The sequence below is a fragment of the Phoca vitulina genome, unplaced genomic scaffold (genome assembly GCF_004348235.1).
Source record: "Phoca vitulina isolate PV1807 unplaced genomic scaffold, GSC_HSeal_1.0 scaffold40, whole genome shotgun sequence".
Taxonomy (NCBI): Eukaryota; Metazoa; Chordata; class Mammalia; order Carnivora; family Phocidae; genus Phoca; species Phoca vitulina.
In genome coordinates, this window is record NW_022589743.1 from 22,464,472 (window position 1) to 22,490,260 (window position 25,789).

The following is a 25,789-nucleotide window of genomic DNA, read 5'->3' on the forward strand; positions in this document are numbered from 1 at the left end:
TTTATCATTTCTTCCAGATTGTCCAATTTGTTGGCATATAGTTTTTCATAATATTCTCTTGCTTGTATTTCTGTGGTGTTGGTTGTTAGTTCTCCTCTCTCATTTGTGATTTTATTTATTTGGATCCTTTCTCTTTTTGATAACTCTAGCTAGGGTTTATTAATTTTATTAATTTTTTCAAAGAACTAGCTCCTGGTTTCATTGATTTGTTCTATTGTTTTTTTAAGTTTCTATATCATCTATTTCTGCTATAAGCTGTATTATTTCCCTTCTTCTGCTGGCTTTAGGCTTCATTTGTTGTTCTTTTTCCTCCTTCGTAGGTTTAAGGTTAGGTTATTTGAGATTTTTCTTGCTTCTTGAGGTAGGCCTGATACAGCCACTCTGGAAAGCAGTATGGAGGTTCCTCAAAAAGATAAAATTAGAACTACCCTACCATCCCGCAATTGCAGTACTAGGTATTTACCCAAAGAATACAAAAATACTAATTTAAAGGGATACATGCACCCTGATATTTATAGCAACATTATCAACAATAGCCAACTTATGGAAAGAGCCCAAATATGCATCAATTGATGAATGGATAAAGAAGATGTGGTATATATACATCTATGTATAGATGTATATATATATATATATATAGAGAGAGAGAGAGAGAGAGAATTTATTAAGTATCACTCAGCCATAAAAAAGAATGAAATCTTGCCATTTGCAACAACATGGATGGAGCTAGAGAGTATTATGCTAAGTGAAATAAGTCAGTCAGAGAAAGACAAATACCATAGGATTTCACTCATATGTGGAATTTAAGAAACAAAACAAATGAACATGGGGGGAAAACGAGGCAAACCAAGAGACAGAGTCTTTTAAAAATTTTTTAATTTAAATTTTAGTTAACATACAATGCAATATTGGTTTCTGGAGTAGAATTCAGTGATTCTACAACACCCAGGCACCCCCAGACTCTTAATTATAGAGAACAAATGGATGGTTACCAGAGGGAAGGTGGGTGGGGGGATGGGTTAAATAGGTAATGGGGATTAAGGAGGGCATTTGTTTTGATAAGCACCAGGTGTTGTATATAGGTGTTGAATCACTTAATTCTACACCTGAAAATAATATTTTTTTAAAGATTTTTATTTATTTATTGAGAGAGAAAGAGAATGATAGAGAGAGAGCTTGAGAGGGAGGAGGGTCAGAGGGAGAAGCAGACTCCCCGCTGAGCAGGGAGCCGGATGTGGGACCCGATCCCGGGACTCCAGGATCATGACCTGAGCCGAAGGCAGTCGCTCAACCAACTGAGCCACCCAGGCGCCCTACACCTGAAAATAATATTACACTGTATGTTAACTAACTGGAATTGAATAAAATCTTTTTTTTTTTTAAAGTGCAGGGGCACCTGGGTGGCTCAGTTGGTTAAGTGTCTGACTCTTGATTTCAGCTCAGGTCATGATCTCAAAATTGTGAGACTGAGCCTCACGTTGGGCTCTGCACCAAGTGTGGAGCCTGCTTGAGATTCTCTCTCTCCCTTTCCCTCTCCCCCCTCCCCCCTCCCTCTCCAAAAAGAAAAAGAAGAAGTACAGAAATTTGGGATTCAAAGTATAGTCAAGAGTTTCTCCTGGAAGTACTCATTTAAAGGGCCCCATGCAATGAAGTGAACATCCTTTATAATGGTCTTATAATAAATGAAACAATGGCTTTCTTAGGTCACTTTCTTATAACTACCTTAAGTATAAGCAAATGACACCACATAAGACTACAATTCAGAAAAAACAAATATTTTTGAGAGAGAGAGAGAGTACAGCAGAGGGAGAGAGAGAATCTTAAACAGGCTACCGTCCCAGTGTGGAGCCCTGCACGAAGCTTAATCTCATGGCCCTGAGATCGTGACCTGAGCTGAAATGAAGAATTGGTTGCTTAACTGACTGAGCCACCCAGGCACCCCCAAAAAAGCAATTCTTAAAGGAGCCAATATATTGTAGTCTAGGTTCTCAGATCCCTGCCAATTTGGTTTAAGTAAGGAATATATTTTATAAAATCTGAAATGTCTATGCATCTTTCAGGCAATCCTCCTTGAATATTGCTTTTTTTAACAGAGCTTATAATTATAAATATTGGGTGACATGGGGGTTGAGATTTTTCTCCCTGGTAAATGCCTGGAGAACAACTATTCTTTCTGGCCACTGTAATACCAACTCATGTGCCATAACAAACATAGTGGGATAATATTTAGAGGAGTTGGCTGTGGTTTGCTTGTGCTCTTTTATTTTCTTCTCAGCATTCAAACAGTATTTATGTGCTGATCTTGGAGGGGAAGTAGATACAGTCTAGAATAAAGAAGTTAATTGAGTTTCTGAATGTTTTTAACCAGTAGCTGAAAGAAGAGTTCAAAAAAGAGTTCAACTGAAAATGCCGAGCTCTTCATATGTGGAATTTAAGAAACAAAACGGATCATAGGGGAAGAAAGGAAAAAATAAAACAAGACAAAATCAGAGAGGGAGACAAACCATAAGAGACTCTTAATCATAGCAAACAAACTGAGGGTTGCTGGAGGTGAGGTGGGTGGGGGGTGGGGTAACTGGGTGATGGACATTAAGGAGGGCACATGATGTAATGAGCACTGGGTATTATATAAGACTGATGAATCACTGAACTCTACCTCTGAAACTAATATATGTTAATTAATTGAATTTAAATAAAAAAATAGAAGCTATTTGATCTTTTTTGGCCAAATATATAAATGATTCTTCTTGTGGGCATGGAAAATTAAATGCATTGAATATGTAGCATGCCAATATTCATGATATGGATTAAAATGTAAAAACGACATATAAATTATTTTTACTTTTAGTCTTTAGTGAAAAAGTCTTAAATTATATTTGGATGCACTGGAATTCATTTAGATTCCTTACATCTGATAATTGGTAATTTCAGTCTCCAGGAGCTAAATATATATTTTTAAAAAAAGAAAAAAAAAATGCTGAGCTCTTGAAAAAGAATGGAGAGGGGCACCTGGGTGGCTCAGTTGGTTAAATGTCTCCCTTTGGCTCAGGTCATGATCTCAGGGTCCTGGGATTGAGCCCTGCATCATGCTCCATGCTCAGTGGGGAGTCTGTTTCTCCCTCTTCCTCTGCCCCTACCCCCACCTGTACACACACACTCTCTCTCAAATAAATAAATAAGATCTTTTTTTAAATGTTTTTTTAAAGATCTTATTTATTTATTTGAGAGAGAGAGAGTGTGTGCACGAGGGGCGGGGCAGGGGGAGGAGCAGAGGGAGAGGGAGAAGCATTCTCCCCACTGAGCAGGAAGCCCGACCGGGAGAGCCCAGGATCATGACTTGAACCGAAGGCAGACTCTTAACCAATTGAGCCACCCAGGTGCCCCTATATAAATAAAATCTTTAAAAAAAATAATAAATAAAGGAGAAACATAGAGTAAGGAAGAATGTAAAACATGACATCAAAGCACCTTTTCTATCATGGAAATTGTGAGCAGCTGATAGGAGGAGGTTGGAGGAGATGTGACTAGGACTTGGAGGTTGTCTGGGTCCCTAAGTTAGTATCTAATCCCCTATCCCTGGGCCCCAATCAGGATTAGAGGCTAAAGGCAACATTATAGACACTCTTAGAAATTCCAGGTAGGTTGAGGAGAAATTTAAGAACATCAGGGCTTATGCTTTATTTCCTGGATGTATCTCAGAGACTGTAAACTTGGTAGAGAAGTCTTGAATTCAACATGGTACTAAAGAGAAATGGTATCCACTGCAGAAGGAAGGTCTTAGTGGATGGTCCTGAGGGTAGTCCCACTCCTGTGGCTAGAGGAAAGGTGATGAGTGATCCTAAATACATGTGGGAAGGGGCGTGGGTGTGCAGAGAAGATGGCAGCAAAAGTTCTGGGAGTATCCCCAGGAAGACACCCAGGGCCGGGACAAGGAGAACCATGGGCATAAGCAGCAAACATCAAAACAAAGCTTCCAAATGCAGGGTGCCTGGGTGGCTCAGTTGGTTAAGCATCTGCCTTCAGCTCAGGTTGTGACCCCAGGGTCCTTCAGCTCAGGTCATGTTCCCAGGGTCCTGGGATCGAGCCCTGTGTTGGGCTCCCTGCTCAGCAGGGAGCCTGCTTCTCCCTCTCCCTCTGCTGTTCCCCCTGCTTGTGCTCTCTCCCTCTCTCTGTCAAATAAATAAGTAAAATCTTAAAAAATAAAAAAAGAAAACTTCCAAATGATTCAGTGTGATGAATGCCATACGGTCAGAGTTAACAAGTACTATGGTGACACTGAACTAACTTTCTTTACGGTATCAGTAGGACACTATATAAAGCCCCAAAGAAAAATGTGCAAAGGATATGAACAACTAATGGAATCACTAGGTACTCAACAGATGAGCAAAAATATTTTAAAATAATAATATCTATGAACATTTTTTCATGTGTCTGTTAGCCATTTGTATGTCTTCTTCAGAGAAGTGTCTTTTCATATCTTCTGCCCACTTTTTGACTTGATTATTTGTTTTTTGGGTGTTGAGTTTGAGAAGTTCTTTATAGATCTTGGATACCAGCCCTTTATCTGTAGTGTCATTTGCAAATATCTTCTCCCATTCTGTGGGTTGCCTCTTTGTTTTGAGATACCACCTTACACCAGTTAGAATGGCAAAAATTGACAAGGCAAGAAACAACAAATGTTGGAGAGGTTGTGGAGAAAGGGGAACCCTCTTACACTGTTGGTGGGAATGCAAGTTGGTACAGCCACTTTGGAAAACAGTGTGGAGGTTCCTCAAAAATTTAAAAATAGAGCTACCCTATGACCCAGCAATTGCACTACTGGGTATTTGCCCCAAAGACACAGAGGTAGTGATAAAAAGGGCCATATGCACCCTAATGTTTATAGCAGCAATGTCTGCAATAGCCAAACTGTGGAAAGAGCTGAGATGCCCTTCAACAGATGAATGGATAAAGAAGATGTGGTCCATATATACAATGGAATATTACTCAGCCATCAGAAAGGATGAATACCCAACTTTTACATCAACATGGATGGGACTGGAGGAGATTATGCTAAGTGAAATAAGTCAAGCAGAGAAAGTCAATTATCATATGGTTTCACTTATTTGTGGAACATAAGGAATAACATGGAGGACATTAGGAGAAGGAAGGGAAAAATGAGGGGGGAGGAATTGGAGGGAGAGATGAACCATGAGAGACTATGGACTCTGAGAAACAAACAGGGTTTTAGAGGGGAGGGGGGAGGGGGGATTGGTTAGCCCGGTGATGGGTATTAAGGAGGGCACGTACTGCATGGAGCACTGGGTGTTATACGAAAACAATGGATCGTGGATCACCAAATCAAAAACTAATGATGTATTGTATGGTGACTAACATAACATAATAAAATTAAAATAAAATAAAATAATATCTATTACTGGTAAGGATAGCAGAAAATTATTTTTTCAAATATTCCTGGTGAAAATTTGTCACAGTATCTTTGTAAAGCAATCTGGCTATATCAGCTTAAATAAGAAATGCATCTTTCAACCAAGTAATCCATACCTGAAATTTTTATCCAAAGAAATAAAAGCATTAGTAAATAAAAAACACATGTACAAGGATGATTTCTGTGGTATTGTTTATACATGAAAAAAAAGAGGGAGAGAGAAAGAAAGAGATTAAGGGAATGGTTATCTGTGGGGAAATGTTTAAAAAAATGATGGTACATCTACATCTTGGAATATCATGCAGCATTTATAAAATTGAATACATCTATACCAGTTGACTTAGAGGAGTTTTTATGCATTAGAACTGAGTGGAAAAAGTAAAATATGGAGAAACATATGTAATATAATCCCATTTTTGTAAAGCAAATAACAAAAACTATATGGATAGATAGATAGATAGATAGATAGATAGATAGATAGACATAGGTACACATATTTGTATACCTATAGCTACACGAGCCTAGAGAAATGTTCATAACAAAACATGTGGTCAACTGAAATGAGGCTCAGAATCCACCATTCAGAGTGGTCCTTAAAGACTTCCGAAGGCAGAGTGCTTTCTCAGAGATATTTATTCAACTCAAGTTTTTAGAATTAGCTAGATAGCATGAAAAGTCAATACTAGTTCTTGGAGCATTCTATTTAAAAAAATCAGCAGGAGATTTGCTTTGTTGAATGAGGAACAATGATCTTCTAAGTATTAACCAGGATCAGAAATTCACTGTTCATGTTTCACCACCAACTAGGTTCATGTTTCAACCAACCACGTCTCAAATAGAACTCCTAGAGATTAAAAATAATAATAATAATAGATGAAATTAAAACTACTACATGGGATTGGTATCAGATTAGACACTGCAGAAGAAAAATGAGTAAGCATGAAGACACAGCAATAGACACTATCCAAACTGAAGGGGGAGGTGGGTATGTGAGTAGTTATAAAAGTCCTTTATCTTCATTTAAAATTTTATTTAAATGACAGTTTACTCTTTGAAGCAAACCTATGACAGGTTATTAGTTTATATCATGTAGAAGTGAAACGTATGACAATAGCAAAAATTATGGGTGGGAGAAAATAAAAGTAAGTTTCTTACATTAGGTGTGAAGTATATATTATTATTTAAAGGTAGACTGTGGTAATTTAAAGTTACATAATGTTAGACCTAGAACAATTACTAGGAAAAAAAGAGATATAACTGTTAAGCCAATTGTGCAGATAAATGGAATATTAAAATGTAATTGAAAGAAGGCAGGAAAGGAAGCAAAAACAAAGAAAAAATGGAACAAATAGCAAAATTCTATATTTAAAGCCAACCATAATGCTAATTACATTGAATGTATATGGTCTGTATTGTCCAGTCAAAAGGTAGAGATTGTTGAGCTGGATAAAAATGCAAGAACCAGGAGAGAGCTTGGGAAGATGGTGGAGTAGGAGGACCATGAGCTCACCCCATTCCACATTTACACCTAGATACCATCCACATCTAAGTCAGTAAACCATAGAGTGATACAAAGACTGGCAGAACAAACTCCACAATAAATATAGAGAAGAAGGTGCATCTGAAAGGTTAGGAAGGTCAGAAAGGTGGATGGAGGTTGCTGGTAGGTGGGAAGGAGCTGTGTGCATGGAGAGGGCAGAGAAATAGGCCCTCACACCAGGGAGCTCACACAGGGAAGACTAATCCCCACAAGATTTGACTTTAAAAACCAGAGGGACTGAATTCTGTGAGTTTGTAAAACCGGTGGGACTTGGAGCCTGGAGCTTTAAAAGTCCTCTGACTTAGCACCGGGCAAGCTGGGAGGGTGAGTGATAGCTGGCTTGCCATCCTTAAAGAGACAGCAACCTGCTCAGAGAGGCAAAAAAAAAAAAAAAGGCAGTTTGCACAATGCCAGGGCAAAGGGGAGATAGAACTGTTCACACTGATTTCGCAGCATGTTGGGGAGCTTCTTTGAAAATGAGGGAGCTGGCAGGCACTATTTTCCTCCTCCATCCCCCCAGCATAAACACAGAGCCATGTGGGAGGCAGCACTGCACAGACACTTTTAGCCTAAGCCCAGGGCTCAAGGCTCATCACAGTCACCAGGTGCACAGCTGCCACTAAGGGCCTCCAGCCACTTTTGCCCACTGAGCTCAGCCATCACCACAAGCTGCACCCAGCCTCACACCCCCAGCTGCCCCATCGTGCAGCCCCCAGCCACTGCAACACTTTGGGGGATCTGGCATAGGACTAGTGGCCCAATGCAAATTTTGCTAACACCACTGCCCTGCTCCCAAGTTCCCTGGCAGTCACGCCCCCTCAGAGCTGGCCTGCCTGGGTCCCACTAACACCACAGAGAGCAAGCACAGCCCACAACAGGCAAAGAGTCAGTGCAGATGACTGCACTGAAAGGAAAAGTGACTCAGACATAACAGTAGGGCATAAACAACATACATAGGATACTCTCCTGAAGTGCCAGGTTTTGGTGAACAGGGGAATACTGCACTGCAGGGCACTCCAGGACCATCTCTTCATAAAGTCACTACTTTCAAGAGCAGAAGACATAGCTGACTTTCTTAACACGCAGAAACAGACACAGAGAGGCAGACAAAATGAGAAGACAGAGAAATTTATCCCAAATGAAAGAACAGGACAAGACCACGGCCAGAGATACAGTGAAACAGATATATGTAACATGCCTGATAGAGAATTTAAAGCATGATCATAATGATACTCACTGGATTTGAGAAAAGAGTAGAAGACATGAGTGACACCCTTAACACAGAGATAAGGAATAACATAGCAGAGATAAAGGGCAGAATAAGTGAAATGAGAAACATGCTTGATGGAATGAATTGCAGGATGGAAAAAGCAGAGGAATGGATTAGTGACTTAGAAGACAGAGTATTGTAAGGTAATAAAGCTGGACAAAAGAGAAAAAAAATTACACAAAATGAGAATAGACTTAGGGAACTCAGTGACTCCATCAAACATAATAACATTCGTATTATAAGAGTCCCAGAAGACTAAGAGAGAGAAAAGGGGACAGAGAATTTATTTGAAGAGGCACCTGGGTGACTCAGTCATTAAGCATCTGCCTTTGGCTCAGGTCATAATCCCAGGGTCCTGGGATCGAGCCCTGCATCAGACTCCCTGCTCCGCGGGAAGCCTGCTCCTCCCTCTCCCACTCCCCTTGCTTGTGTTCCCTCTCTCACTGTGTCTCTCTCTGTCAAATAAATAAAATCTTTAAAAAAAATAAAAAAGAAAATTTATTTGAAGAAATGATCCCTGAAAACTGTCCTGATCTGGGAAAGGAAACAGATAATCAGATTCATGAGGCACAGAGAACTCCCTTCAAAATCAACAAAAGCAGACCCACACCAAGACATATTGTAATTAAATTTGCAATATATAGTGATAAAGCAAAAATCTTAAACACAGCAAGATAAAAGAAGTCAATAACTTACAAGGGAAAGCCCATATGGCTAGCAGGAGATTTTTCAACAGAAATTGTGCAAGTCGAAGAAAGTAGCATAATTATTCAAAGTGCTGAATGAGAAATATCTGCAGCCAAGAATACTCTATCCCGCAGCACCTGGGTGGCTCAGTCGGTTAAGCATCTGCCTTTGGCTCAGGTCATGATCCTAGGGTCCTGAGATTGAGCCCCATGTCGGGCTCCCTACTCAGTGGGAGCCTGCTTCTCCCTCTTCCTATGCCCCTCCCCCCTGCTTGTGCTCTCTCTCTATCACTCTCCCTCTCTCTCAAATAAATAAATAAAGTCTAAAAAATTAAATCTAAAAAAAAAGAATATCCAGCAAGGCTACCATTCAGAATAGTAGGAGAGATTAATAAAAGCTATATGATCATCTGACAAAATTCAACACCTATTCATCATTTAAAAACAAAAACAAAAAACCTCTCAGCAAATAGAAATAGAATTTCTTCAACCTAATAAAGAGCATCTATGAAAAACCTGCAGTTATACTTAATGGTGAAAATTTTAATGATTTCCTCCTTATATCAGGGACAAGGCAAGGATATCCACTTTTATTTAACACAGTACTGGAAGTAGTAGCCAATGAAATAAGGCATGAAAAGAAAAAGAAAATTTTCTTTATTCAGGAATTTCATGATCTCCTATGTATAAAATCCTAAGGAATCTTTCTTTTTAAGATTTTATTTATTTATTTGAGAGAGAGAGAGAGCATGCACAAGTGGGGAAAGGGGCAGAGGGAGAGGGAGAAACAAACTCCCTGCTGAGTGTGGAGCCTGATGAGGAGTTTGATCCCAGGACCCTGTGATCATGACCTAAGCTGAAGTCCGATGCTTAAATGACTGAGCCACCCAGGTGCGCCAATCCTAAGGAATCTTTAAAAATAAAAGTTGAATTCACTAGAACATATATGTGATTTAGTAAGGCTAAGTCTATCACTTCCTTTTCATTTTTTTAAAAGATTTTATTTATTTATTTTAGAGAGAGAGCACAAGCGGGGGAAGGGTATGCGGAAAGGGAGAATCCCAAGCAGATTCCACACTGAGCCTGGAGCCCAACGCAGTGCTCAATTTCACAGCCCCTATGTTTATAGCAGCATTATTTACAATAGCCAAATTATGGAAGCAGCCCAAGTATCCATTGATAGATGAATGGATAAAGAGGAGGTGCTATATATATATATATGTGTATAATGGAATATTACTCAACCATTAAAAGGAATGAAATATTACCATGCCTCTTGGAAAATAGAGGGACCTTAAGACTTGGAATGTTTACATTTGGATGAAAGCTAAGACTTGAGCTACAAATCTCTCTAAGCCTCCCTTGGCAGCAAAAGCAATCCCTTCTCTCCTACTTGAGAATATTAACTTTTCTTTCCTTAGAGTCCCTATGATAACTTCACTTAAGGCAATTAGTTTGCAGGGGTATGTCTATTTTCCTTAAGGTCCACCTGTACAACATTCATTGCCTTTAGACCCAAAATTGGGGTCAGATCTCAGCATGTCCCATCAGGACAGTCAAATCTGTACTGAGAAGTTATTGTTGGTACTGCAAGAGAATAACAAGTTTTTGCTCATTCATAGCAGCAAAAACCTGGAGGATATGTGTGGGGATAGTTTATAAAACTTTTATTTTTTTAAAAGATTTTATTTATTTATTTGACAGAGAGAGACACAGTGAGAGAGGGAACTCAAGCAGGGGGAGTGGGAGAGGGAGAAGCAGGTTCCACAGGAGCCCAATGCAGGGCTCGATTCCAGGACCCTGGGATCATGACTTGAGCCGAAGGCAGACGCTTAACGACTGAGCCACCCAGGAGCCCCTGTTTATAAAACTTTTAGACTAAGAAGGATGAATATAAGTTTGGATTGGCTCAAACTTGTCAATATTGTTGTACTTAGAAGATTTACTTAGCAGTAATATTTTGAGTATATGGGAATGGTTTTAACAGTTCCCTTGGTAGGTAAATTGAAACCTTGACCCAAATATGGCCTACATTCAATGAGATTGAGATGCCAGAATCTTCTTGGCATACTATAGAGGAAGAAATCCAAAGGCTAATGTTGCTAAAGTTGACTTCTCTTATGTAGCCTGCCTATTATGAACCTTTACCATATCCTCCCAGAAGGTCCAGATGATACTTTCTTGAGAAATACATTAATGAGGGGGAGCATTAGCGTCTCTAAAAAGCTGTTTGGTAGCTGTCCTCTGTAGGCTGAAGATGATGATAGTAGACACTGCCATTGAAATTATGGGATTCCAGAGTGACAGAAGACAGTGTTTAACTGTCAGAGACAAGGTCTACTGGTCAAAGTCTGTGCTTATAGATATCATAGATAAATGGTATTTTGACTCAATGCCCAAGATCAAAGTCCATAATAAAATGGGCTCATTTTATCTAGGACTCACACTATGGCTATTTACCTACTTAATGTATAATTGGAATTACCACAATGAACAGCAAGAACTAGAGTGGCTATCTGAAAATTTTGACCCACATGGATTTTCTGTGGTGATAATGGTTTCCTTAGAGGTTAAATACATAGGATGTCTACCAAATTATCACTAAAGTTATTTACAGAAAATCTCTAACTATGGGGCCAGAAACATGAGTTGAGACACCTCAGTGGAGAATCTTGGCTTCTTATCCAGTTTCCAGACAATTTACATGCCCAGAATTCTTTGATTTAGAACAGGAGGCTGGCTCTCTTGAGGAAGAATCCTCAAGATTGCCTCAAGCATATACAGTAGATCTTACTCCAAGTGTTCCTCAAAAGACCTATAGCCATTTACTAGGGTGGAAAACATTGGAAAGAGGGAAATATCCCAGACTTTCTGAGATTACCAGACACTGACTCCAAGTTAATACTAATCCCTAGAATCTCAAAATGCCCCAGTGGACCATTGGTTAAAATTAGAGTTTATGGCTATCAGGTGATAAATGCTATTTTGGTCTCCCAATTAATCTGTGTCTTTAGCTATGTTTATTTCTGGTTCCTGAATGTATAATTGGAATAAACATCTTCAGCAACTGGCAGGATCCTCACAAATTGGAGGCTGAAGGCTATCATGGTAGGAAGGACCAAATAGAAACTCCTGAACTTTCTCTTCTCTGTCTGCCAGAATTTACCATTTGGTAAATTTACCATTTACCAAACAAACAAACAAACAAACCCAAAACAATTCCACAGAAATTAGACATAAAAATATATGAATGAGGTGAAGGATTCAGAAGAAGTAACATTATCACATTCTTGTCTGATTCACCTCTTTTGCCTATGCAGAAGATAGATCTTAAAGAATGTTTGTAGGTTACTATGACTCCATTTGCAGTTGTTCTTCACCATGTGGAATCTTTATTGAACCAAACTGACACAGCCCCTCACTCACAACTATTGGATTGTCAAATACTGTTTTCTCCAGAGCAGTTTACAAGGACAAACAGAAGTTTGACTTTACCTGTCAGCACTATACTTTTATGCCTTACCATAGAAGTAAGATAGCCCTCTTTCTTTCTATTATAATCTAGTATGCAGACATCTCACAGAATGTCAGATCTACTACCTTGATGATTTCCATCATGGTGATTGGACCTGCTGAGCATGAAGAAGCGTTAGATGCCTTGGTACAACCCATATGTGTCAGAGGGTAAAAGATAAAAACCATGTAAAATTGGGGTTTACTACCTTGGTGAAAGTTTTAGCAGTCCAGTAGTCTGAAGCATGACAGAATATCTCAAATACGAGGCAAATGTGCCACCTGCCACAAAGAAAGAGGCACAATGCTTATTGGACCTTTTTACATTCTAGGAACAACGTTTACTCTCATGTGCTGCTCTTCTACATTTATTGAGCTATCAGCTGCGAGAGTAAGTCCTAGAGCAAGAAAAAGCTTTGTAGACTTTGTAGGCTGCAGCACAAAAACTCTTCTTTACCTTATACCTTATCACCTAGATGATCCTACAGTATCTGAAGTGTCTGGGGCAAATTGGAATGTTATGGCAAGTTGTCACAGAAGAATTACACTATAGGTTCCTTGAGTTATGGAGCAAAATCATGCCCTCTACTAATGTTTTTTTTTCTCCTTTGAGAAACAGCTCCTGTGTGTGATTATACTGTGATAAAAACCATTTGCTTATTATCTGTATACTTTTATGAATGTATGTTGTATCTTTTTAAAAGATTTCCTTTTTTAAAACTCTATGGAAATGAAGGTCCAAATATAGCAAAAACAGTTATAAAAAGAAGAACAAGTTGGGGAGGATTTCCCTGTGTTTTTTTTTAAATATTTTATTTATTTATTTAGACAGAGAGAGAAATCATGAGCAGAGAGAGAGGGAGAGAATCCACTGAGCATGGAGCTGGTCATGGGGCTCGATCCCATGACCCTGAGATCATGACCTGAGCTGAAATCAGGAGTCAGGCGCTTAACCAACTGAGCCACCCAGGCGCCCTGATTTCCCTGATTTTTTAAAAATAAAGCTATATTAACAGAATATTGGGCCTGGCATCAGATTTATGAGTATGTGAGAACTTAGTGCATAGCATAGGTAGCAAATAATTCGGTGAGAAGAGACTAATCAATAAATGCTAAGTTAGGACAATTGGGAAGAAATTAAAATTAGGTTTGAGCCTCAATAATGAGCAAAAATAAGTCCTATCTAATCAAAGACCTGGATGTGGAAAACAAAATTATAAAAGTTTTAGAAGCACATATAGAGCATGACTTTTGACCTTGGTATAGGTAATATTTCTTAAAGAATACCTCAATAAGCGCAAACCATACAAGAAATAATTGATACATTTGGCTACCTCAAAATTAAAAACATTGATATGGCTAAACTCACCAAAAGTTAAATTAAAAAATAAGAGATTTGGGGCGCCTGGGTGGCTCAGTTGGTTAAGCGTCTGTCTTCGGCTCAGGTCGTGATCCCAGGGTCCTGGGATCAAGCCCCGCATCAGGCTCCCTGCTCTTCGGGAGGCCTGCTTCTCCCTCTCCCACTCCGTCTGCTTGTGTTCCCTCTCTCGCTGTGTCTCTCTCTGTCAAATAAATAAATAAAATCTTTAAAAAAAATAAGAGATTAAACTGGGAAAGTGTATTTAGTATATAGATAACAGAATGATCATTATCAAAACTTTACAAATTAATAAGAAAGAGACAACTCTTCCCAACTGAAGAAAGGAAAAGGACATAAAAAAGCCTTCCATAGATAAGGAAACACAAATACATAATAAACATATGAAAATATATTTAATCTCACTAATAATCAGGGAAATGCAAATTAAAATAACCAGATACCATTTTTAACCCATCAGATTGGGAAAAATCATGAACTCTAATAATATCAAGTATTGGCATGGATATGGAAAAATGATATTCTCATTCAATAATAGTGAGAAGTAAATTGGTATAGGTATTTTGTGGAGCAATTTAGCAATAACTACTAAAGCTCAAAATACTCATAGTAGGGATGCCTGGGTGGCTCAGTCGGTTGGGCATCTGCCTTTGGCTCAGGTCATGATCCCAGGGTCCTGGGATCGAGCCCCACATTGGGCTCCTTGCTCAGCAGGGAGCCTGCTTCTCCCTCTGCCTGATGCTCCCCCTGCTTGTGCTCTCTCTCTCTCTGATAAATAAATAAAATCTTAAATGATATGCTATATGCTGGCTAACTGAACATAATTTAAAAAATGCTCATGGTATACAATCCATTAATTAACACTTTTAATTATTACCCTAGGGAAATGTTTATACATGTATGCAAGGAATGTGTATAAGCATATCCACTGCAGCATTATTTTGGTATCTAAACACTGGAAATAATCTAAATGCCCATCAATAAAGGGACTTTTAAAAAAGTTACAGTGTTTTGGGGGCACCTGGGTGGCTCAGTTGGTTAAGCAGCCAACTCTTGATTTCCACTCAGGTCATGATCTCAGGGTCCTAGGACTATGCTCCACACTGGGTCGGGAGTCTGCTTGAGGATTCTCTCTCCCTCTCCCTTTGCCCCTACCCCCTCAAATAAATAAATAAATCTAAAAAAAATTTTTTTTAATTACAGTGTTTTCATATTATAGAATACCATACAGCAGCTAAAAGGAATAAAATATATTTCTTTACATATATGAATTGATCTCAATGTTGAGTAAATAAAAGCAATTTTAAGAAGTACATATGTACTATGATATCAATTATATGTTTTTAAAGTACATATGCAAAATATTAACAATAATCATTTCTGGGTGTTGGGAACACAAGTGTTAGTTTTATCATTTTCTCTATTTTTCTGTAGTTAAAATGTTTCTCAAAAATGATGCAAAAAAGAACAGGTAGGGAGTGGTTAAGTGTTTCAAGTGCCATATTCAGGTCTAATTAGATAAAAACTGAGCATTATACATTGGATTTAGCCAGTAACTATTATTAAGTCAGTAACTTAATTAAGCATCTATTAAGTGCAAGGTAAGTAACTATTAAGTCAGTAACTATTATTAAGCATCTATTAAGTGCAAGGTATTTTGACTTGTCACAGCATGGGGAAGTAGAGTATAAGCCTAAAGGCAAGATATAGCTTTCATGATTTTGACTCTGTAGCTTTTATTTACATAATGATGGTAGTGGTGGTGACGATAAAAGCTTCAATAAACCATATTCATTTACATAAAAATCTCAAATCTCCTGTATCAACTAATTGCAAACTTTCTGCTTAGGTAGGGTTTTTGGATCGGCAGAGGACATTGGCCTTGCTGGAAACATTCTATGACCAAAGTTCAAAAACGCTTAGAAGTTTGCTGCGAAACCCAAGACAATGTAAGTGCCATTCAGAGGGAGTATGCTCAAACTAGAATGACGTAATATACTCCTATGATAAAAGTCATTGTATTCCCATGGAATCCCTTCATATGATATCTCCCTTAGATCATGATAGCTAATCTAACTGTTCATTCCTCACAAAATTCACTCTTCATCACAACTAGATGTATTTCTCACTATAGTCCAATACTAAAAGTTGTCAAGTTAGAACTCAATTTTAAGTTCATTCAAATGAAGAGGTGCTTGAGTGGCAATCTGAATGTTTTGGAAATTAAGTTGGTAATGGTAATTCCAGTTTTAATGTCCAACTTAGAATTCTAAAATTTCTAAGAAAAATGTTTCCTTCTCCCAAGCATTTTTACTTCTCCACCTTTACTGAAATTATACAGTAAAATATCTTTTTTATATTACTACCAAAACAAGGAGGATTATGGGGTTTTTTTTGAGAGGGAGAAAGGGGGCAGGGGCAAAGGGAGAAGGAGAGAGAGAATCTTAAGCCGGCTCCACGCCCAGCACAGAGCCTGATGTGGCACTTGATCTCACAACCCTGAGATCATGACCTGAGTTGAAATCAAGAGCCGGATGTTTAACCAACTGAGCCACCCAGATGCTCCATTTTTATTTTTTAAAAAGAAAGCCTTTGAATGGATGGGTTTTCCAAAGAATGTTGATAATTTAGTTCTGTGTGAAAATAGTTGGACACTTAAAAATCTATGGGTGATATAGAGTAGTCCTGGACACCAGAGTTGTTTTGTTATTATTGTTATTTTACTGTTTGAGTGGGATTCTGGTGAATGCTATCCAATCTTTCCCTAGAATTCTGAACCAGGTGTTCACATAAGTTGTGGAGGAAAAGAATTGAGGAATGAAGAAGAAAGAAAGGGAGAGAATAAGGAAGGGGGAGAAAATGAATATTAGGAAAACATAGCCCAGTGAATGATAGAGATTTGCTTTTATTTTGATATTGTAGATATTTAAAAGGTATTTGAGGTGGAAGACATGTGTCCTCTTCCTCATCCCTATGCTATGGTTGTTGTTGGAGGACCATAAACAGAGGATAAATTCTATTGTCTTGGCAGTCTAAGCAACTCTCCAAGTAGAAGAGGAAGAATCATACTATTTCCAAAACCACACCTATTAGGAAGGGGTAATTTCTAACTTACAGTAGTGAGCATCTTTTATGTTCCCTTGAATATCTTTTTTGCTTTTATTGTGTTGTAGGTAAAGGTAACTGTTATTTATTTAAAGCAATAGGCCTATGTTAAATTACTGTGATCAACACTGTATTGCATTAATTTACTAGCTCTGATTCTTCATTATAACATCAATTGTTTAGGGAAATATTTTTTTTTTTCTGCATTAGGGCCATTCATTGAATTTGAAGAGATAGACTTGCCTGAGTTCTGGGGAGACATGGATAATCAGAAACATATTTATGAAGACTTTGACAAAGTGCTCTTAGAGATGAATGCATTACTTTCTGAAAAACATGCTAGCAAAACCCAAAGCAAGTTGTTAGAAACTCCAGAAGATCAACATAAACATGATGAACATAATGAATCAACACTGCCAGAAGAGCAGAGAGAGACGACTTCAGAACAAGAACCAAACAGAATTTCAACCAAAGAACAAGAACAAGACAGAGAGTCAACTGGAGAAAAAGAACTATACAGAGAATCAGTAACAGAACAAGAAACCCACAAAGGGTCAACTCCAGAACAAGGATCAAGTAGAGAGTTAATAGAACAAAGACCACCACAAAGAGTGTCATCTTCAGAACAAGGAGTCAACATGGAATCAACTGCAGAACAAGGACTCTACAGAGAATCAATATCAGCACAAGGACAACACAAAGGGTCAACAGCAGAACAAGGATCACACAGAGAGTCAGTAACAGGAGGAGCACACAAAGGGTCAGTTGCAAAACGAGGATCACACAGAGAGTCAGTAGCAGAACAAGGATCACACAGAAGGTCAGTTGCAGAACAAGGATCACACAGAGAGTCAGTAGCAGAACAAGGATCACACAAAGGGTCAACTGCAGAACAAGAACCATCCAGAGAGATAATTCCAGAAAAACAACAGGATTCAACTTTACAATCAGAAAGAGGTAGTATCTTCAGAGAAAGTAAAATATCTAGGGAGGCTACTTCCTATGAGTACACTGAAATCTCCCCACGGGAAGAGAAGACTCAGGAGCAAATATATGAAGAGGAACTATCTGTGAGTCCTGAACTGCAAGAGGAAGTTCTGACGTCAAGAAGAAAAGATCATCTTTCAGGTAGTAACGCAGTTCATCTATGACATCAGCTTCATGTTTGTGGAGTGATTGTTTAAGTCTTTTCAGAAAATACTCATTCCAATTAGGATCTTTTCTGGCATACCAGATCATTCAAACCTTAGATATTTTGCTATGCAACATGTGTCTAGGCCTTGAACAATCAATTAAATACAAACCAGAATGTTTCTATTGTCAATTTATCTCGAATTCCTTTTGCACGGGAAGCCCATTCATAAGGAAGCAATCTGGTAATATTACATATAGAAAATTTCACTGGACTCCTGAAAAGGCAGTAGAAACCCTTTCCGGTTTTTTGTTTTTTTTTTTAAGATTTTATTTATTTATTTGGGAGAGAGAGAAAGCGGGAAGAGGAGCAGAGGAACAGGGACAAGTAGACTGTGCTGAGCACAGAGCCCAATGCGGGGCCCAATCCCAGGACCCTGAGATATGACCTGAGCCAAAAACAAGAGTCGGTCGATTAACCGACTGAGCCACCCAGAGGCCCTAGAAGCCTTTTCATTTTAAATGTGGTGGTGTCTAATATTAGAAGCCACTTTTTAAAATGTCTTTTATTTCAACTATAAACTGGATCTTGCATTTTTCAGTTATATAAGATATGTGTTCTAGAAGAGTTTCTGAAAGTTATATTTAAGACAGAAAACACTCTGCATGTCAAATATTTATTCTGCAGAAGACTTTTCCTCTGAATTGCCTATGCCAATGTATGCCTTTTTGTTGAAAGATTCGAGCTTCTTAGAAAGCCAGTCTCAACACCACTTAAGCCCTCAGTTAGGCATAAATATTTTTAAAGTTCTGCTCTTTAATTTTAAAGTCCCACAGTCCCAAAAAAAGTCCTTATTCAAAACTCCTAAGACATGAGTAACCTGTGTTCTAGATTCTACATTATCAGTAACTAAATTGAAATATCTCATTTTTTCAGCATTATGTTTGGTTGTCCATAAAATAAGGCTATTAATTTTTGGCTCTCCTTACATAGTAGGGATGCAGCTAGGAAAATCGTGAAGTTACTATTCAATCAGATGTTATTAGTAAGGACTTAATTTTGTTAAGTGTAACAGTGATCCAAAATGACAGTGTCTTAAAAAAAAACATAAACAAAACCAAAACAAAATAGCAATGTCTAAACAACATAGGAGTTTCTTTCCTTTTGATATAAAAGTTAAAACTTATATGACAGCTCAGTCCCATGAACTCAGCACTGGCTCAAGTTCTATCTTGTGTCCCCTCTAACCACATAGTCCTGGATGACTCACTACCGTGTCCATATTCTGACCAAAAGGTAAGGAGAAAAAAGAAGGGGTAGGCATTACATCACTTGCCCACACATCACATTGGTCAGAATTTAGGCATTTGGTGACATCTAGCTGTGACAGAGGCTAGGAAATGTAGCCCTCAGATTGAGTGGCCAAATTTGGGTACAACAAATAGCTTTTGTCATAGAGCTGCTCTCAACAACTTAAAGTTATTAAGTGATATCATTGTGGTTGAATGTGACACAACATAAATGGGAAATAACCTGATAGAACGTTTTTGTTGTTCTATATGCAAGGCATTTTTCTCATTCATTAACTTAGGAATATATCATAGAATATATAAAGTCCAATTTATAGGCATTTTCTTTTTTTTCTTTCAAGTTTTTATTTAAATTCCAGTTCATTATAGCCACTTTCTTTTGTTCCTTTTAGAAACGACAAAAAAGGAAAGTCAGAAAGAGCCATCCTGTGAAAAGTCCCAAGAAATAGAAGGAAAGTCATGGTCAGGTGACTCATTTAATCCTCCTTTCATTTATAATCTAGAACAAAAACATTATGAAAGTGAAATTAAATTGTCTGTGTTATGGAATGTATATTTTGTAGGCGAACTTTTGACTTGTAACTGGAAGATGAATTGTATCAAATGTGAAGATGAGGAACAAGCAAACTTACTCCTCGGTAACTCCAGGTTCACAGGTACATGTTAGCAACCAAACTAGGAAGACTAGATGGCAGTCCAATTGATGAATTTAATTTACTGTGGTACCCCATGATAAAAACTGAACTTAGCCAACACACGATGGCAGGGTGATCCTTGCATTATTTTGTCCCTGAGCTGATGGATCTAAACATAGACAAGATGAATGTTTTTGGTGGTAGTGTACATGTAGGCATGTGCTATTGAGGGATGCTTTTCTGCTTTAAAACATATGCATTAGTATACAATTTGTTTTTACCATTACATGGCCCTACAACCGCTTTGAAGCTATGATCCAGGTATACAAAGGGAATCAGATATCAGATATTAGAACTCAATAGAAATCAATCCAGGCTAATGGGTATTAAGGAGGGCACGTTCTGCATGGAGCACTGGGTGTTATGCACAAACAATGAATCATGGAACACTACATCAAAAACTAATGATGTAATGTATGGTGATTAACATAACAATAAAAAGTCAAAAAAAGAAAGAAAGAAAGAAATCAGTCCAGCAATTCCTCTCCCTGATAGTTCCATAACTCAACATGTGAGACAGGTTTGAATCTGTCTTGTTTTTAAAGACTTATAAACTAAGATCGACTTAACAGAGAGAGCAAAGAGTAGCTTTTAGCTCTCAGATAAACCATGTATTTAACAATGATTGTTCCAACAAGTACTCATATTTTACTGCAGTGCTATTTTATCATTTTATCTTCCACCAACAAGTAGTAGAACTAATTATATTAAGATTATTTTCTTCCTCTCTGCAGATTTTTTTCTCATTTAAGCCTGGGTCAAATAACAAACTTTCTATCCTCAAAATACTTTGGTAAAAATGCATGGCATCGGTCAAGCTCCTGTGGCCTGCTAGTTCGTGTTCTTCTTCTCCTGGTCTTACTTCTTTTTTTTTAATTTATTTTAAAAGATTTTATTTATTTATTTGACAGAGAGAGAGAACACAAGTAGGCAGAGCAGCAGGCAGAGAGAGAGGGAGAAGCAGGCTCCCCGCTGAGCAGGGAGCCCGATGCAGGGCTTGATCCCAGGACTCTGGGATCCTGACCTGAGCCGAAGGCAGACGCTTAACCGACTGAGCCACCCAGGTGCCCCTGGTCTTACTTCTTTATTTCAGTTTTGCTTTACCATTTAAAAAAACTGCATGGGTGATTATTTTTAGGTCATGTCAAATCTCATATGGAAGGCATGAGGGCATGAATGATTGAATCGGTGAATAAATCAAACATAAGTCACTGGGCTGATATTTTATGAAATATGCTTCATATTATAAGACTGGGCTTCAAGATAAATATATTAGTCAAGACTCTTCGGGGGAGAGGTTGCTGTAGTATTTATAGATTTATTTAACTGTCAAATCCAAACCACAGCTGGCTTCAGGCACAAATGAATCCAAGGGCTCAATAACAGCAGTGAGACACTGTCTCTGCCTCTCAGCCCTGTTCCTCTCTGTGTAACTTTCAGTTTTAGGTCGTTTTCTCCATGTTGTGATAGAGATGTCCATAAGAGTATTGCTAAGCCTAGAGCCTATGTTCAGGAATCAGAATGCTAAAAGAGTGATTCTTCCCCAGTAGTTCCCAAAAAGTTCTGGGGCTCATTCTCATTGGCATATAGTGGATCACATTGCTGTCATATGGGAATCATTGGCCAGACCTATATCACATGGTCTTGTAGCAAAGGTGGGGGATGCTCAGTACCACCTGATTCATCTAAATCTATAAAGAACTTACCAAACTCAATACCCAAAAAACAAATAATCCAGTTAAGAAATGGGCAGAAGACATGAATAGACATTTTTCCAAAGAAGACATACAGATGGCCAACAGACACAGGAAAAGATGCTCAACCTCACTCCTCATCAGGGGAATACAAATCAAAACTACAATGAGATATCACCTCACACCTGTCAGAATGGCTACAATTAACAACACAGGAAACAACAGGTATTGGCGAGGATACAGAGAAAGGGGAACCGTCTTACACTGTTGGTGGGAATGCAAACTGGTGCAGCCACTGTGGAGAACAGTATAGAGGTTCCTCAAAAAATTAAAAATAGAGCTACCCTACAACCCAGCAATTGCACTACTAGGTATTTACCCAAAGGATACAGAAATAATAATTCAAAGGGATACATGTACCCCGATGTTTATAGCAGCATTATCAACAATAGCCAAATTATGGAAAGAGCCCAACTGTCCATCGATTGATGAATGGATAAGGAAGATGTAGTGTAGGGGTGCCTGGGTGGCTTAGTAGGTTAAGTGTCCTGAGATAGAGCCCCGCATCTGGCTCCGCGCTCAGCGGGGAATGTGCTTGTCTCTCTGCCTCTCCCTCTGCCCCTCCCCCCACTTGAGTTTTCTCTCTCTCTCTCTCTCTCTCAAATAAATAAATAAGATCTTTTTAAAAAAAAAAGAAAAGATGTAATATATATTACATATAATATATAAAATATATATAATGGAATATTACTCAGTCATAAAAAAAAGAATGAAATCTTGTCCTTTGCAACGAAGTGAATGGAGCTAGAGTATATTACGCTAAGCGAAAAAGTGAGAGAAAGACAAATATCATATGATTTCATTCATATGTGGAATTCAAGAAACAAACAAGCAAAGGAGAAAAAATAAGACAGAGAGAGAGAGAGAAACAGACTCTATAATTATAGAGAACAAACTGATGGTTACCAGGGCAGAGATGGGGGGTGGGGGGGATTAAAGAGGGCACTTGTGATGAGCACAGGGTGATGTATGGAAGTATTGAATCACTATATTGTACACCTGAAACTAATATCACACTATATGTTAACTAACTGGAATTTAAATAAAAACTCGAAACATAAAAAAATTAACATAAAAGAATAAGATGATAAATTAGATCTCATCAAATAAAACTTTTGTTTCTTAAAACATGTCATTAAAGAAGTGCATATATAAGCCACAGATATGGAAAAAATACTTAAAATATTTGCAAAATTTATATCTGACAAAGGACTGCTATCCAGAAAATATTAAGATCTTCAACAACTCGGGCGCCTGGGTGGCTTAGTTGGTTAAGCGACTGCCTTCGGCTCAGGTCATGATCCTGGAGTCCCAGGATCGAGTCCTGCATCAGGCTCCCTGCTCAGCAGGGAGTCTGCTTCTCCCTCTGACCCTCCCCCCTCTCATGTGCTCTCTCCCTCTCTCATTCTCTCTCTCAAATAAATAAAAAAATCTTTAAAAAAAAAAAAGATCTTCAACAACTCAAAAATAAAAATATAAACAACATAATATAAATTAGTAGAACATGTTACTAGATGCTTCACAAATCAAACACATAAGAATGAGTAATGAACACATGAAAAAGTGTACAATGTCATTAGTCATCATGAAAAACAGACTAACATTACAATGAGAAACCACTACATATGACCCGAATGGCTAAAATGAAAAAGACTGACAACATTGACTCTTGGCAAGATTGTGGAGAAACTGGAACTCTTCAGGATTGTTGGTGGGAGTTTAAAATGTTACAGTTACTTCAGAAAATATCTATGTGTTGTAAAACCAAACACATATTTACCCATGATCCAGATATTCCAATCCCAGTTATTTATCCAATAGATTTAAAAGCATGTTTACAACAACAACAGCAAAACATATATAAGAATATGTAAACCAGGTATATTTATAATAGCCTGAACTTTCTGGAAACATTCCAGGTATCTATCAGTAAGAGAATAAATAAAAAATTGTGACATATTTATAAATCAAATATTGCTCAGCCATAAAAATGAACTATTGGTACATGTGAAATGAAAATAAAAATATAAGCTGACAGTGGGGAAGAGATGTTTTCCTCATGAAGGGAGCGTGGGTTTCTGACAGGAAAAAAAGTAGCAGATGTTTATTACAATAAGTACTTGTATATTTTCTCTAAGCTTTAAGAAATTGTTCACTTTACTGTTTGTTGTATGTTTCCTGCTTAATAGACCTACACTCAATTATCAGAAATATTCAGTCTTACAAGGAAGTAAAAGGTAGAAGTGCTTTCAATGGAGTTTCCTTAAATCTGCTCCAGTTTGTGCAACTTCTGGAGACATTTATTGGTGAAGATGTCCCCTTGAGTGTCAGTGAGACCCTCACATCCTTTTTTAAGCGGGGCTATGTTGAAACAAAAGAAGAGAAAATAAGTGGCTTAGAGCAGGTGAGTAATATTATTTATCAATAAAACAGGTGGAGGCACTATTATTAATAAATCTCTCAACCTCAGTTGCTCCTAATGTGGCCCTTTAAAAATTTATAACCAAGGTGCCCCTGGTGGCTCAGTTGGTTGAGCATCTGACTCTTGATCTCAACTCAGGTCTTGATCTCAGGGTCATGAGTTCAAGCCCTGCATTGGGCTCCACAAGGAGCGTGAAGTCTACTTAAAAAAGAAATAGGGTGCCTGGGTGGCTCAGTCGTTAGGCGTCTGCCTTCGGCTCAGGTCATGATCCCAGGGTCCGGGAATCGAGTCCCCCATCGGGCTCCTTGCTTAGTGGGGAGTCTGGTTCTCCCTCTCCCACTCCCCCTGCTTGTGTTCCCTCTCTTGCTGTGTCCCTCTCTGTCAAATAAATAAAATCTTAAAAAAAAAAGAAAGTTCCTTAAAAAAAGGTTTATAACCAAACTTATCGCTTTATTTCAATGAGCATAGCCATTAAGTATTTTATTTTATTGTCAAATGTTCTGAGATCACACTCCAGAGAATTCATTCCCCTAATAATAACATGATTGCTGGTGGCAGGAGATGGTTTATTGTACAGCTTTCTTTTTCCTCTTCTGAAGCTTGAAGAGCAGATTCTGAGGAGTAGAAATGTGTATGTGCAAAAAATGTGTGTGTATGCACACTATCTGCTGTGTGAATGCATTTACTAATGCACATACCTAGGGGTACAATTATGATTTGTATATGTATTTTTATTCATGTGAATCCAGGTGATACATGTTTCCTAAGAAGTTAGTACCTACTTGATGATAGATAAATGCATACACCTTAGCTGAAATAAACAATTTATGTGCCCTTTTATGAAATATATAAATTACATTCACCGGACATATTCACTAATCTCAGCAGCCTTATGAGTCTTCTCAACCTAATTCTAGACTTGATATCCCTTTTGCCTCCTCAATTGCAATTTCCCCATTTAACCAAATGCTATATATTACTTTCTTTTAGCAATTAAATCTATCTAGATAATAATTTAGTTACTATCTGACTGATATAATTAATCTAGTAAAAAATCTAAACGGTAAATAAAATCAATGTCAAGTTAGGTCAATGTTAAGTTATGAAAAATAATTTTTGAACACAATCATTTTTCATTGTTTGAACACTGCCCTTCATCCTCTTTCGATACACAGCATATCTCACCAAGAAGCCAGGTAGAGTATGCCATGTGTTTATCATATTCCTAAACAACCAGCGAGGGAGTAGAAAGGAATGAATCAAAGACTCTTAAGGAGTGTAACCCCTTTCCTAAGTTAATGTGCTTTAGTCCAATGCAGAGAATGCCTGTTTTTTGTTTTGTTTTGTTTTTTGTTTTTGGTCTACGAGTGAAACAGAGAAATGGTATTTAGATGATTAAAATTAAATGCTTCACGTCTGCCTTCGGCTCAGGTCATGATTTCAGGGTCCTGGGATCCAGCCCTGCATGGGGCTCCCTGTTGGGCGGGGAATCTGCTTCTTCCTCTCCCTCTGCCCCTCCCCCCCTGCGCCTGCTCTCTCTCGCACATGCTCATGTT

General features: G+C 38.2%; 1 protein-coding gene across 1 annotated transcript in view; it reads left to right on the forward strand.

The window, feature by feature from the left end:
- EFCAB5 (EF-hand calcium binding domain 5) overlaps positions 1 to 25,789 on the forward strand; it is a 165,648-nt gene that overhangs the window by 104,639 nt on the left and 35,220 nt on the right. Inside the window, exons 11-15 of the mRNA XM_032428752.1 lie at positions 15,665 to 15,764; positions 17,131 to 18,048; positions 19,755 to 19,829; positions 19,926 to 20,018; positions 24,001 to 24,215. Coding sequence (XP_032284643.1) covers positions 15,665 to 15,764; positions 17,131 to 18,048; positions 19,755 to 19,829; positions 19,926 to 20,018; positions 24,001 to 24,215 — 1,401 coding nt within the window. The remainder of the gene's footprint in view (positions 1 to 15,664; positions 15,765 to 17,130; positions 18,049 to 19,754; positions 19,830 to 19,925; positions 20,019 to 24,000; positions 24,216 to 25,789) is intronic.